This window comes from Sorex araneus, chromosome 3 (genome assembly GCF_027595985.1).
Source record: "Sorex araneus isolate mSorAra2 chromosome 3, mSorAra2.pri, whole genome shotgun sequence".
Lineage (NCBI taxonomy): Eukaryota > Metazoa > Chordata > Mammalia > Eulipotyphla > Soricidae > Sorex > Sorex araneus.
In genome coordinates this window covers 213,990,061-214,003,328 of record NC_073304.1, presented here as the reverse complement: position 1 = coordinate 214,003,328, position 13,268 = coordinate 213,990,061, and the positions used below count along the sequence as shown (strand labels likewise).

Below are 13,268 nucleotides of genomic sequence, written 5' to 3'. Positions count from 1 at the left end.
AAGATGAGAACCGTTAACTTCGTCGGGCTTCGCCCGAAACAAGCATGGCGACCTGCTCCCACGACGGGTGCCGTTGCCCCTAACTAAAAATGGCCGAGGCCGGGTTCTCCTGAAGGGCCCGGTGCTTGCCCAACTCCAAAATGGCGCCCGCCGGCGTCAAGCAGAAGACTCAAATCTCCCAGCACCCTCTCTGACCTCAACGTCTGATGACGCGTGCCCCAGCCGGAAGTGAAGGAAAAGCGCCTCAGCCCGCGGCGCCTGCGCAGAAGGCTCTAAGCGCTGGGAAGCAGGAGGCACTTGCAATCGTCCGCAGGATTGGGACTGCTACGGAGGCCGCCACGGAGCCCGCCGGAGCCACCGTTCCTACTGCCGCCGCTGCCCGAATCGGAACCATCGGGCCGCAGCAGCCGGCAATGCCGCGAAGGAAGGTAAAAGGAATGGGAGCAGAGGGGTGGCGGGTTTCTAAGGACAGTCGATTGAGCAGCGTGACGCAGTCGGCCACGCCTCACAGTGGTTGGGTTCCAACTTCCCGCACCCCCCGACCGAGTTCCAGCAACCCCCCTCTCTTCTGCCCGTACCCCACAGAAATATGTGGGCCCGACCCTGGCCTCGGCCTATGCTCGCACCTATTCCCGCCCTCTGCTTGCCTGGCTCGGAGGCGTTCTTATCGTTAATTGGCCGCTGAACCGTCTCGAAGCTTATGGATTGGCTGATGGCGCCGCCCATTTGGGCCCAACGGTCACCTCCCCGCGTGCGGGGGAGGTGTCTGGACCCGGCCCTTCAGCTCTCTGATTGGCTGTGGGGAACTATCCCTCGCCTCGTGATTGGCTGCGCTTGGCAGTCTGTCACGCGGTGGGCGCGGCCTAAGAGCACCGCGATTGGGCGGCACCAGTCCCCGCCCTGCAGATTGATGATGCTGATAGGTGCAGAGGCGGCGTTTCAGACGCCTACCTTTGGGACCGGGCTGGGGGGTGGGGGCTGCACAACAAAGCCGAGAATGGGTGCTAGAGAACCAGCGCCCACTCCCGAGGGATCCCACTGAGGCCTGTTGCGTGTCGGCCGTTTCCTTGTTTAGTTGCACAGTGTCTAGAAAATGCAGTTTATCTAATCAAACTTTCTAGAATTAGATGGGATTTAGGGCACTACCCAGAGATAACCGTACTCCCTTCTCTCTGCAACCGAGCAGAAGCCTAATGGTGTTCCCTAAAGCACACACTTAATGAGGCAAAGGCAGAGCCAGCACCACAAAACAAATCGAATTTCGTTCTCCAAATGTTAATTGTATATTCCCTGCGTGCACTTTGCAAGGGATTTGAACACAATCCCCCAGCTTAAGAAATCAGAGGCAAAAGAGGGAAACAGAATCTGTGCAAGGATCTAATGAATTCTTGACTTTCAAGCTTGTACAGAGGTTATGGGAAGTACCAAAATAAGTCTGTTCCAGAGTAAGATGAGAAAATAGCCTGGTGAAAAACTAAAGAGATCCGGAATCCGGCCAGGAAGGGGATGGTCAGAGATGACCAAGGTTTCAGATATCTGGGCTGTTGGGCTAGATAACCATTCAGGCTACTTTGTCCTATCGATGTTCCCTCTGTCCTTCTGGGATCTCCATTTGTTTCTGGACAGTTTACCCTTAAGATATTTGGCTTCTTGGCCGGTGGTGGGGTGGGCTGTGCTAAGAATCAAATCTTAAACATGCTCAACTTCTGAGCCAAGGTTATTTATCTCAAATAACCTTGAGCTATTTAGAAAGATGGGGGGTATTTGTGCTCATTTCTCTGGAAATGTTTCTCTTCATAAAATCATAAAATATGAATACCTTCTAAAGTGGTTTATATTGGTAGGATCTGTTTATATTCAGCTTCACCAAATGCAGAGATAGTACTGTTGCGGTCTTTGGAATCTGTCCACAGCTCCAGTTCCCACATAGAGTTCTTGAAAGTACTAGAGAAATAGTACAGGGAGTTATTCACCTATTCACCTACCTTGCACAGGACCAGTCCTGGTTCAATCCCTGGTACTGCATATGCCCCCACACACTTCCTTGGATTGATCTCTGAACACAGAGGTAGGAGTAAGCCCTGAACATAGCTGGGTATGACCCAATAAGCAAAAAGAAAAAAAATTTTTTTCAGAGCAATAGTACAGCAGGTAGGGAGTTTGCCTTGCATGTGGCTGACCCGAGTTCAGTTCCCCAAATCATATATGGTCCTCTGCCAGGAGTAGGCTCTGAGCATTGCCTGGTTGCCTGGTGTGACCCCCCCCAAAAAAAAAAAAAGTTGACTATAGAGCAGGAGCAAGCCTAAGCACCCCAATTGTCGCCCCAAAACAAGGGGTCTTGAGAATGCAACTTTTTAATACAACTTATTTGGCAGCAGAAACTTACCTAAACTTCACTGTTTTAAAGATCACAATCGGTGTGATTTTTGTGGATTTTTCTATAGAAATAACACCTTGATTACATTGAGGGTGTTACTGGTCATATATCTGCAAAGTAATCCCCTTCTGAAAATCATAAGTTAAGATTCCACACACCTAGCAGTGCTCCAGGACCTTTTCTAGCACATTGTTCAAGGATTGCTCCAGGTGGTGCTCACGGGACCATGTGGTATTTGTGTGTGGGGGGGGGCACGGTGGGCAGGGCGGACGAGATTCACTCATGAACTTCCCAAATGCAAAACATGTACTATAGCCCTTTGAGTCATTTCCCTAGTCCAAGAGTTGTAGACTATTTTGAATTAGTTGATAGTTTTGTTTTTTGTTTTGGGACATACCCTTAGTTAAGGGCCTACTACTGACTCCGTGCTCAGGGATCACTCCTGCTGGAGTTTGGGGGACCGTTTGGAATGCCGGGAATCAAACCTGGGTTGGCCACATGCAAGGGAAGTGACACCCATTGTATTATTTCTTTGACTCATAAGTTATTGATTTTTTTTTTTGGAGGAGGGGGACCACACCTGGCAATGCTCAAGATTACTCCTGGCTCTGCACTCAGGAATCATTTCTGGTGGTGCTCAAAGGAACCATATGGGATGCTGGGGATTGAACCTGGTTAGCCCCATGCAAAGCAAAAACCCTGCCTGCTGTACTTTTGCACTGACACCACCCCCCATTTAATGATTTTTTAAAATGTGACAACTGTTCATGGATACTTTGAACAGAAACCCCCCCAAAACAAAAGGATATTAGCACAATGTTCACACTACCTTGTCCTTATATAAGTGCATGGTTCCATCAGCTAGATCATTTGCGTGGGGTACCGTGAGAAGGTGGGGGAGGACTGAACTCTGCTCAGGGGTCACTCTTGGAAGGGGACCACATTGGGTGGTAGGGATCTCCTGCCCCTAGTTAGGTACTTCTTTCAGTTTGTGGGATTGTCATCGACATCCAAATAGACGTGTTTCACAATTAGTGGTACTATGGTAAGAATTCTTAATTTATTCTTAATTAAGAATTCTTTCTTAATTTATTGAACCAACTACATTGATTGTAGTTGGTTCCATTTAAATGCTCTAGTGCAGGGAAGTTGGCTCTCATTGTCTGTTTGCAACTTTGTGTTTTCAGCATCATGGTTCATTTTATTTCCAGTGTTAATACAAAGCCAGAGTTCATGCTTCTGTGCTAATGTCTGGATCTATGGTGTTACAGAGGAATGCAGGCAGTAGTTCAGATGGAACGGAAGATTCCGATTTTTCTACAGATCTTGAGCACACAGACAGTTCAGAAAGTGATGGCACATCCCGGAGATCTGCCCGAGTCACCCGATCCTCAGCCCGACTGAGCCAGAGTTCCCAAGGTAAAGGCTTTCTTCTTCCTGACCAGGCCTCATAGCCAATGAGAACAGTTGCTGTGTGACTGACTGTGCTCGCTGCATGGAACTGAGTCCCCCAGCTTCTTCAGCTGTGGGTCACGAAAGATTTGGCCAGGTAAAAGGTTCCTGAACACACAGTGACCAAAAATTCATCCAGAATCAACCATGTAACAAATCTGAGGTGTTTCTGGCAGTGCTTTTTCCTTGTTGTATCTCTCAGGTGAAAAGGGGTTGTGAGTGGAAAAAGTTGAAGCCCCGATCTAGCTCTGATCTTCTTCTCAGGCTGGATCTGGTGTGTAGAGAGTTTCAAACCTCTGGTTCCCCCTTGGTTATAACTGCAGATCTGTGGACCTGCTTGCAGGACAGGCGCTGACCCACAGGGGTGAAGAATTCTGGGCTGGATGACAGAAGCTTTCTGGTATGATGCTGAATGAATGATGGCAGATGGTTTAAGACGTTAAAAATGGTTCTTATTGCAGGGGGTGGGGATGGGGGTACTGTCCAGTTTGTGACACAGAGGAACTATGTCTCATGAATTTGTAACACATGTATTGTCTTGAGACTGGTTTAGGGTTTTTTGGGTTTTTTTTTCTAAGACTATTGTTTTCCCTTTGGTAAAATAGGGAACATTACTTTTTCCTTTTCTGTTAAAATGGTTTATGCTTAAGGACTTAAAGTAGCTTCTTAGTGTATATGCTGCAGAAGTGAATGCTTAAGAGTTCTTAAACTTGCTCTTGGAAGAATTCAACACTATTTAAATACTTCCAAAATTTCTATTTAATTATGTAATGTAGTGGGATACACAGTTGATAAATATAAATAGTTGCACTCGCTCTCAGCATGTAAATACCTGGAGTTTTGCTTTGGTAATAAAGAATAGAGAGTGTGGCATTGAAAGGTAGTTTGAAGGTCTCCTTGTGTAGTTAGCCATTTGGACATAGATTTGGCGTGTGCCCGATCCCTTCTAGCTGTACTCTGGTATTCACTGGGGAAAGAAATAGGTTCGAATAATGATCAGTATAAAGTAATAATCAATAGGTGATCATAGATTAAGGAACAGTAATTGCAATATGCTTTGAGCACTTAAACACTTTGAACAGATTTGAGTATTGATGTATGAACATCTGTTGCAAAAAAGAGAAAAACAGTATAGTTTTTCAAACAAGAGATAGGATTGTTTTCTTTCAACAACTATTTCTGTTTTTGAATTTACCATTCAGCTAAAGTATGCATACTGTTTCTTAGTTTCTCAGCTTATTAAGGACTTTTTGGCACAAGGGAAATACTAATAATGGCTACTATAATTTAGGTACCAGACTTCCATGGAATACCATGATAGAAAAATGATAATTCCTGTGTTCAAGGAACTCACAATTTAATTCACGATAAAACTATATAAATTGATGATGGTAACGCTTGTGGCTAAGGACACGGATGCTTTCGTGGAGCCCGGGAGATGGAATAATCTACGTAGGACGGTCTCCGAGATGGAAATCTTAGAGTCTCGTAGGGATTTCCAAGTTGAAATATGGGGAGGTGTTATACTAGCCAGATGGAGTAGTCTATGAAAAAAAGAGGTCTGTTATTCTTAGAAAATGAATTGACCATGTCCCGAAGCCTGAAAAATTGTCAATGTTCAGAACAGCTAGAAATGCACAAGCATGGGTGTGTGTGTGTGTGTTTGTGTGTGATTATTCATGATCAGAGAGCGAACTTGGGTTCCCTCCACCTGTCATCTGGGTGAGATGCCCCTCTAAAGTCAAAGGAGGTGACTCTGTAAGTGGAGCCCCTTGGGAGTGTACAGACCAATAGCCTGCTGTCTGCTAACTGGTTTGCCCCCAATTTTGAGTTTGAGTTTTCTCTCTTTGGAGCACCAAGATTTTAATTTGTTACATATTTGTTAGGACTTTTTGTTTAAATTTTTTTTTAATTTTGGGGCTGGAGCAATAGTACAGCAGGTAGGGCATTTGTCTTATATGCGACTAACCCATGTTTGATCCCCTTCGTCCCTTATGGTCCAGGAGTGACCCCTGAACATCATTGGGCGTGGCTCAAAAACAGCAAAATAAGTTTTGATTTCAACTTGGAGGGTTTTTTATTCTTTTTTTTATTTCCCCCATGGTGGGGGCACGCCTGGCAATGTTCAGGGGTTACTCTTGGCTCTGCACTGAGTGATCACTCCTGGCAGTGCATGGGCGACCCTATAGGATGCTGAGGATTGCCCCTGGTCGGCTATTTGTGAGGCAAATGCTCTACCCGCTATACTGTCGCTCCAGCCCCTCACTTTTTTTTTTTTTTAAGAGATCAGATTATTGATTTGAAAGAACTTCTGGTTTCCCTTACTTTTGACTGTGGGGTGCTCCTGCTGTGCTTGTAGGAGCCTTATGATTGACCCCCCAACACCCCATAGATCTCGGAACATCCCTGGAAGCAAGCCCCAGCACCTCGCCAGGAATAGCCTCTGAGCACCACTGGGTGTGGTACCAAGCTAAAATAAAAGAATTGTCCCAGCAGTACTCTATCTTGTGTGTACCAGGGTGCATACTTGGGAAATATATATACTCTACCACTGAGCTGCATCCCCAGCCTAAAAGCTAATTTTTTTACCTTATCCTCTGTATAATTTATTATAGTTTTGCTTTAGAGTCCAAAACTGATAATCAGGAAGAAAAAAGATTCTTTAAGAAAGGAAATAGTGGGGGGCCAGAGCGATAGTATAACAGGTAGGGCATTTGCCTTGCACACAGCTGACCCGGGTTCAATCCCTGGCATCCCATATGGTCCCTCAAGCATCACCAGGAGTAATTCCTGAGTGCAGAGCCAGGAGTAACCCCTGAGCGTTGCTGGGTGTGACCCAAAAAGCAAATAATTTTTTTTTAACTTAAAAAAAAAGGAAATAGTTTTATACTGTTAATCTTTCATGGCAGACATCTTTTTCACAGTGGGCTAGTAAAAAGGAAGAGAGTGGCCTCAACTAATATTTATCAAGAACTAGGTCAGCCTCACAGAGACATATTTAAGTATTTGACATGAATTATCATGCATGTTCTTCACAAAAACCTTAAAGAGGATGTAGTACTAGCTAGTTAATTTCCCTGATCAGAAATCGGGATTGGAGAGAACTACGAGGCCCAGCTAGCCGTGACAGTAGGGTGGGACCGAATCAGGTTTCATCTCAATTTCAGAAACGAGCTTCTGTCAATCCATAGCTCCATTACCTGACCTAGACTCTTTGCCTACAGTTCCTTCCACTTTTGAAAACATTTCAAGGATTTGTTGGAAATTTGAGAAAATATGAAGAGGAGGGCCTGTGTGCTACTTACTGATGGGTGGGTGGAAAATAAAAAGATTTCTTCTTCTTTTTTTTTTCTTTAATTATGTTACTATCTTTTGAAATTGGGCTCAGATTCCAGCCCTGTTCGAAATTTGCAGTCCTTTGGCACTGAGGAGCCCGCCTACTCTACCAGGAGAGTGACCCGTAGTCAGCAGCAGCCCACCCCCGTGACTCCGAAAAAATACCCCCTTCGGCAGACTCGTTCATCGGGCTCAGAAAATGAGCAGGTCGTCGACTTTTCAGATAGAGGTGAGTCCATCTGGTGTGGTTGGGATTCTCTGCAGTGAAGAAGAGGTCACTTTCCTCTCGGGCTGGTTTGGGGCCACTGCAGATAGATGCTGGCTACCGAAACATTCAACGAGGTGAAGGAAGCTATTTGCCTGGCCCCTTTTGTCTCTAATTATGTTTCTGAGTGCAGTTTGGTGCTGAGTGTTTGACGTCTGGAATAGTTGGAATATATTCTCTCCGGTCAGACCCATAATTGGCAAAAGGAATCGGGACCCTGTCATTCACAAATGAGGAAGTCTTGAGCCAGCGGTTCTCAGCGCGCTGCTGCCCAGTCTGGCTCTGGGTTCCAGAGGCCGGGCGAGCCTCAGAGTGAGGAGTGTGGGTTCCTCAGTCCCCGGCAGAGGTGTGATGCAGAGGTTGCAGACGGCTGAGCTTTAGCTTGCCAGCTGAGTAATTTGCACAGTATTTTTATTTTTTATTTTGGGGGGCTCACACCTGGTGGTACTCACCTTCTTCCGAAGTACGCATGGGGGACCATGTGCTGAGGGGCAAACCCGGGCCTCCTACATGTAAAGTATGTACTCTAGCCCCTCCCCCCTTGTGCTATCTTCCTGACCATGATTGATGTTTTTTAAATATTGTTGCTAATATGTGAACACACAGAGAGTTTATTTAAAATCTCATGTTAGTAGCAGTTCTTCTTAAAAAGTAGTTAAAGTAGTGCCAGAAAGATGGTAGGTGCAACAGGTAAGGTATGACCTGGTATGAGGCCAACCCGAGCTTGATCCCTGGCACCCCATATGGTCCCCTGAGCATCACTAAGAGTGATTCCTGAGCACAGAGCCAGGAGTAAACCCTTAACACAGCTGGGTGTGATCCTTTCAAATGAACAGAGTAGATTAGGTGGAAACACACTTGACTCCGATAACAAATTGGAGTTTGCTAAGCAGGGAATGGAGGGAGGTGAGGGGATAAGAATGGGTGGCTTTGAGAGGGCACATAGGGACAGTGACGGAATGATATTTGGCACTTTGGTGGTAGATGTGTTGCAGTGTCATTATATGCCCAGGGTGTAAAAACTAACATGATTATAAACAAGTTTCCTAAAAGTATTTTGGGGAGGGACTCCCAAGTAGTGTCCAGGGTGATTCGTGGCTAACTGAGGATGCAGTGTTATGAGGGCCCTGCAGGGCTGGGGGTCACCAGGGCCACTCTGGCAGAGCTCTGGGCCCTCGGAGTCATATCTGGCAGTGATTGGGACATCCAGGGCTACACTAGAGATGCTCATGAGGCCGTGTGGTGCTGGGAATCAAACGTGTGTCGGGCTCAGTTCACAGCAGGAGCCCTAACCTTTGGTCATCTCCCTGACCCAAGTATAAAAATGCTTTAAAAATGGATGTTTGATCTCAATAGGCTGAGCTCAGGCGTGGCATGCCAGAGGCTGGCTTTGATCCCCAGCACTTTATGGTCCTGCATGTTTCACTGGGAGCAGCACCGTGGGGTGTGACCCCAGAAAACAAACAAAAAAAACGGATTAGGTGCTCATTTACCTACCATAATGATCAGAGTTGAATTGTATTGTGGAACTTGACAGTCAGCTCTCATTTGACCTCTTATAGGCATTTAGCTTACCCTCCCCGATTTAGGGTCTGAAATTATTAGATTACCAGCATACTAACTCAAGGGTCAAGTTCAGTTAGACTTCCACACCTGCTCTGTTCAGTGCTATCAGAAACCCAGTATAGGGCCAGAGAGATGTCGCAAAGGGATGGCATGCATGCTTTGCACGAGGGAGGCCCAGAATTGATCCCCAGCACCTCTCATCACCCATCTGGTACGGCCCAAAAACAAACACAAAATTTAATGAAATTTTTAAAACAATTTTTAAAAGAACTCACTTTCCTTTGCCTCCTGCTTTTGTTGGACAGGGACTGGGGGCCATGCTGCAGTACTTGGTCCACTGGTGCAGGACTGTTGATTCAGTGATACTTTGTCCGAGCTGTGCTGGGGCCTCCAGGGCCACACCTGGTAGTACAAGGGGTGCCCTGCAGTGTGGCGATGGAACTCATGCCTGTGTACACCAGGCATGTGCTCTGACCCTTTGAGCTAGTAATGTTTTTTTAAAACATCCCTGGCCCTGGAAATGTGTTTTTAAGTCTGTTTCCATCCAGTTTTGATTACTTACAATTGGAGCCTTAGAAGAACCACAGATAAGGGAAATGCATTAGATAATAGTCAGAATTTATTATGGATTTTTTTTTTAAACGTGGTGTCAGGAAATGAACCCAGGCAGTATGCATGCAAGACATGCACTTTGCCACTGAGCCACATCCCTGGCCCTGAATTCAGTCAGTTTAAAGATACACAGAGGAATGTTGGTTTCTCTTCAGTTTCCATTTAGCCATATTGCAGACAAATGGCTAAAAGTTAACTGCGTCAGTCTCAGGAAGGAGACCTGGAAGCCCATACGCTCTCTGAATATTAAGTGAACTTGTAAAGAGATGAACCCCATTCACGAGTTCTACCAATTGCTTTTGCTTTAGAAACTAAAAATACAGCTGATCATGATGAGTCTCCACCTCGAACTCCAACTGGAAATGCACCTTCTTCTGAGTCTGACATAGATATCTCCAGCCCCAATGTCTCTCACGATGAGAGCATTGCCAAGGACATGTCCCTGAAGGACTCAGGCAGTGACCTCTCCCATCGTCCCAAGCGCCGTCGCTTCCATGAAAGCTACAATTTCAATATGAAGTGCCCTACTCCAGGCTGTAACTCTCTAGGTTAGTATATGCCAGCTTCATGAAAGCTTGTGTTTTGTGGTTCTCTCCCTCTGAATTAGGCTCACTCAGAACTGTGGGTTTCTTTTTTTTTTCCCTTTCTGTTGCAACCTGGTTTCATAGGCTATTCAGTGATCACATACTTAAAGAAGCAATGAGTTGCCCACTTGAATAAAAAGCATTTCTGCTTCTTGGCCCATTGTCTCTGATCAAATAGATCTGGTTACAAGGAAATTATATCTGATGCACTGTTCCATTTATCGAGAATTGTTTCCAGAGAGCAATTCCCTTATTCCAGCAAAAACAAACCAGATAACCAGTTATCACCAAACATCTCAGTAGATGGCATACACTCCACGATTAATAAGAACTGAAAGATAGCTGGTACTGAGGGGATGTATGGCCCTAGTTAGCAAGGAAATCAAACACATTTCTTATTAAGAAGCTATGAAAGTATAAGAAGAACTGGAGAGATAGTACAGTGGGTAAGGTACTTGCCTTGCATGTGGCTGACCTGGGTTCGAATACCGGCACCCCATATCATCCCCCACAAGGAGTGATTCCTGAAATGCAGAGTCAGGAGTAAGCTCTTAGCACCACTGGGTGTGACCCCCAAACCAAAAACTCTTCTAAGTAGGATAATAGATACGGACTTTTGTGACTTAAGTAGTATATAGTCTAAAGCTGTATATGCTTAATAAGCAGAAACCATATAAATAGTTCTTCTCAAGCATACCATTGCTTTCTTACAACTAGTATTTATTTCTGTTGCTGAGGGATAAACCATTCCTGTGACAGTTTAAAATTTATGTTCCTTAACTGAACTTAGGTATAAAATGATGGACATAAACTTTTTAATCTTAAGTAGGAAAGTGTTAACGGGGAGTTAAGAGGCCTTTCACGATTGGGTCCTTTCTCAGATTCATTGATGTTTTATCATGACCACCAAGTTCAGATAAAAGAGTAATTTACTGTTATACAAGAGAGGAGTTTTATATTCTCAAGCACAGCAAAGCCTGGCAAACTACCCGTGGTGTATTCGATATGCCAAAAACAGTAACAAGTCTCACAACGGAGACATTACTGGTGCCTGCTTGAGCAAATTGATGAACAATGGGAGGACAGTGCTACCTATTTTATTTATATTCTTTCCTGAGCTTAATATCATACCAAGTAGTTATCATTCGAATAAGGTAGCTGATTCAGGTCTAAATAGATTTCCTGAGATAAATAATGAAAAACTAAGAACAGACATAATCATATGAACCCAAATAAAAGAGATGCTAATATGCTCTAAAAGGATAAGAGTATCTGTTTGCCACATGGCAAAGAAAAGAATTTTAGCTCTGCTGGTCACGGTCCACAATCCTTGAATTGTTTCATTTTACAGTTACTTAGGGAATGTTTGTCATGTGCCCGACCCTATTTTAAGTTCTGGGTTGTAGTTGTATGTTGTAATATTTACCTTCATGGAGCTTATATCTCAACTGGAAAGGCAAAACAGGTAGGAATGCAAAATGCTAGGAAAGAAAAGGAAAGCAGGGAGCGGTGAGCAGGTGAGGTACTCACACACATGCACTGATACTCAAACACACATGAGAGAATCGGGTCCATGCCTGTTCTCTTACCATGACATAGAATCAGTAACTTCAAAGAGGAGAGCAAACCACTCGAGTAGCTGGGCAGTAAGTGTTGTGGGTAGAGGGAAGAGCAAGTGTGGGAAGGGTCAGGGCAGGAGGCTGCTTCAGTAGTCCAAGAAACCTGAGGTCCAGTATACCTGGTGCAGAGTGACCAGAGTAGAAGAGAGAAGAGGAGCTCAAGCCTGGTGCAGACTCTATTATTTATGCCTGGAAAGTTAATCCTTTAGAAGGGCTGGATCTGCGGGCATGGATATGTAAGTCTGTTACATAGAAGAAACTTCACTTTGTCTTCTGGTTTTAATGTGCTGGCATGTGTGAAAAGTATGAACCTAAATTTCCAAAATTATTATTGGTCTTTCCCCACTCTTTATCTTAGGCAAAACAGTGTCATTTAAAAGAAATAATTGTGGAGTAAATGTCTGTATAGACAATTAGAACAACCAGGTGTAAAGTTATAGTTGGTAGTTTCTCATGAATGCTCCTATTTTTCTGTATAGAGATGAAAACAAACAGGTTTGTGGACATATATTTCTTTTTTGTGTTACTCATAAAAGGGAAAATACACAGTGGTTGTTTTGACATCTGAAACCGAGAAGTCCATCTGTTTAAAGGATAGAGAATTTTATCATATTGATAGTTTGCAAATTATTTAAATTTATCTATTAAAAATTATTTAACCCTGTATTCATTACCATTTAGATTGTTTCTCTTTTTTTTTTTTTTTTTTGCTTTTTGGGTCACACCCGGCAATGCACAGGGGTTACTCCTGGTTCTACACTCAGGAATTACTCCTGGCGGTGCTCAGGGGACCATATGGGATGCTGGGATTCGAACCCGGGTCAGCCGCGTGCAAGGCAAACGCCCTACCCGCTGTGCTATCTCTCCAGCCCCTGTTTCTCATTTTTAGCTGTGCTGAAAACAATACATCTTGGGGCTGGAGCGATAGTGTGCAGCAAGGAAGATGTATACCTTGTGTCAGTTCAATTCCTGGAATCCTAGATGGTTCCCTGACCACCGCCAGGAATAACACTTGAGCATCACCGTGTGTGTGAATAACAACAACAACAAAAAAATCCCAACACATCTTAGCATTTATTTATGGTATTTTGAGTGTCTTTTTTAGAAGATATGTAATATAAATTAATAGTAGTGGATTGCTAGTTCAATAGGAAAGCCATTGTGTTTTGAACTTTCAGTGTAGAAACAATAGATCCATTTTATTTTCCATCTTTAAAATAAGGCATGGCTTGAATAATTTATTCAGAAGTTGTAGGTGTGTTACTTTAATAAGTTATAGGTGTATAATTTTTAAAAACCTGATGTATCAGTGACACTATACTTCATAAATTGTGTTTGATCACAGGATAATTTTTTGATAAATTAAGAAATTGCATAGATTTCTAAAATTACATTTTTATTAATGCAATTCTGGAGAAGTAGCTGCCTGCATATCATATTTTAATTCTTTTCACCCC

At 44.1% G+C, this 13,268-nt stretch overlaps 1 protein-coding gene across 5 annotated transcripts in view; it reads left to right on the top strand.

The window, feature by feature from the left end:
* Positions 1 to 245: 245 nt before the first annotated feature.
* Positions 246 to 13,268, top strand: part of KAT7 (lysine acetyltransferase 7) — a 36,209-nt gene continuing 23,186 nt past the window's right edge. Inside the window, exons 1-4 of one of the 5 annotated variants that reach the window (XM_055131956.1) lie at positions 246 to 428; positions 3,649 to 3,796; positions 7,218 to 7,394; positions 9,917 to 10,156. In XM_055131956.1, coding sequence (XP_054987931.1) covers positions 414 to 428; positions 3,649 to 3,796; positions 7,218 to 7,394; positions 9,917 to 10,156 — 580 coding nt within the window. In that variant the 5' untranslated portion in view covers positions 246 to 413. The remainder of the gene's footprint in view (positions 429 to 3,648; positions 3,797 to 7,217; positions 7,395 to 9,916; positions 10,157 to 13,268) is intronic. The other 4 variants (XM_004608676.2, XM_004608677.2, XM_055131958.1 and 1 more) reach the window with 4 other exon arrangements.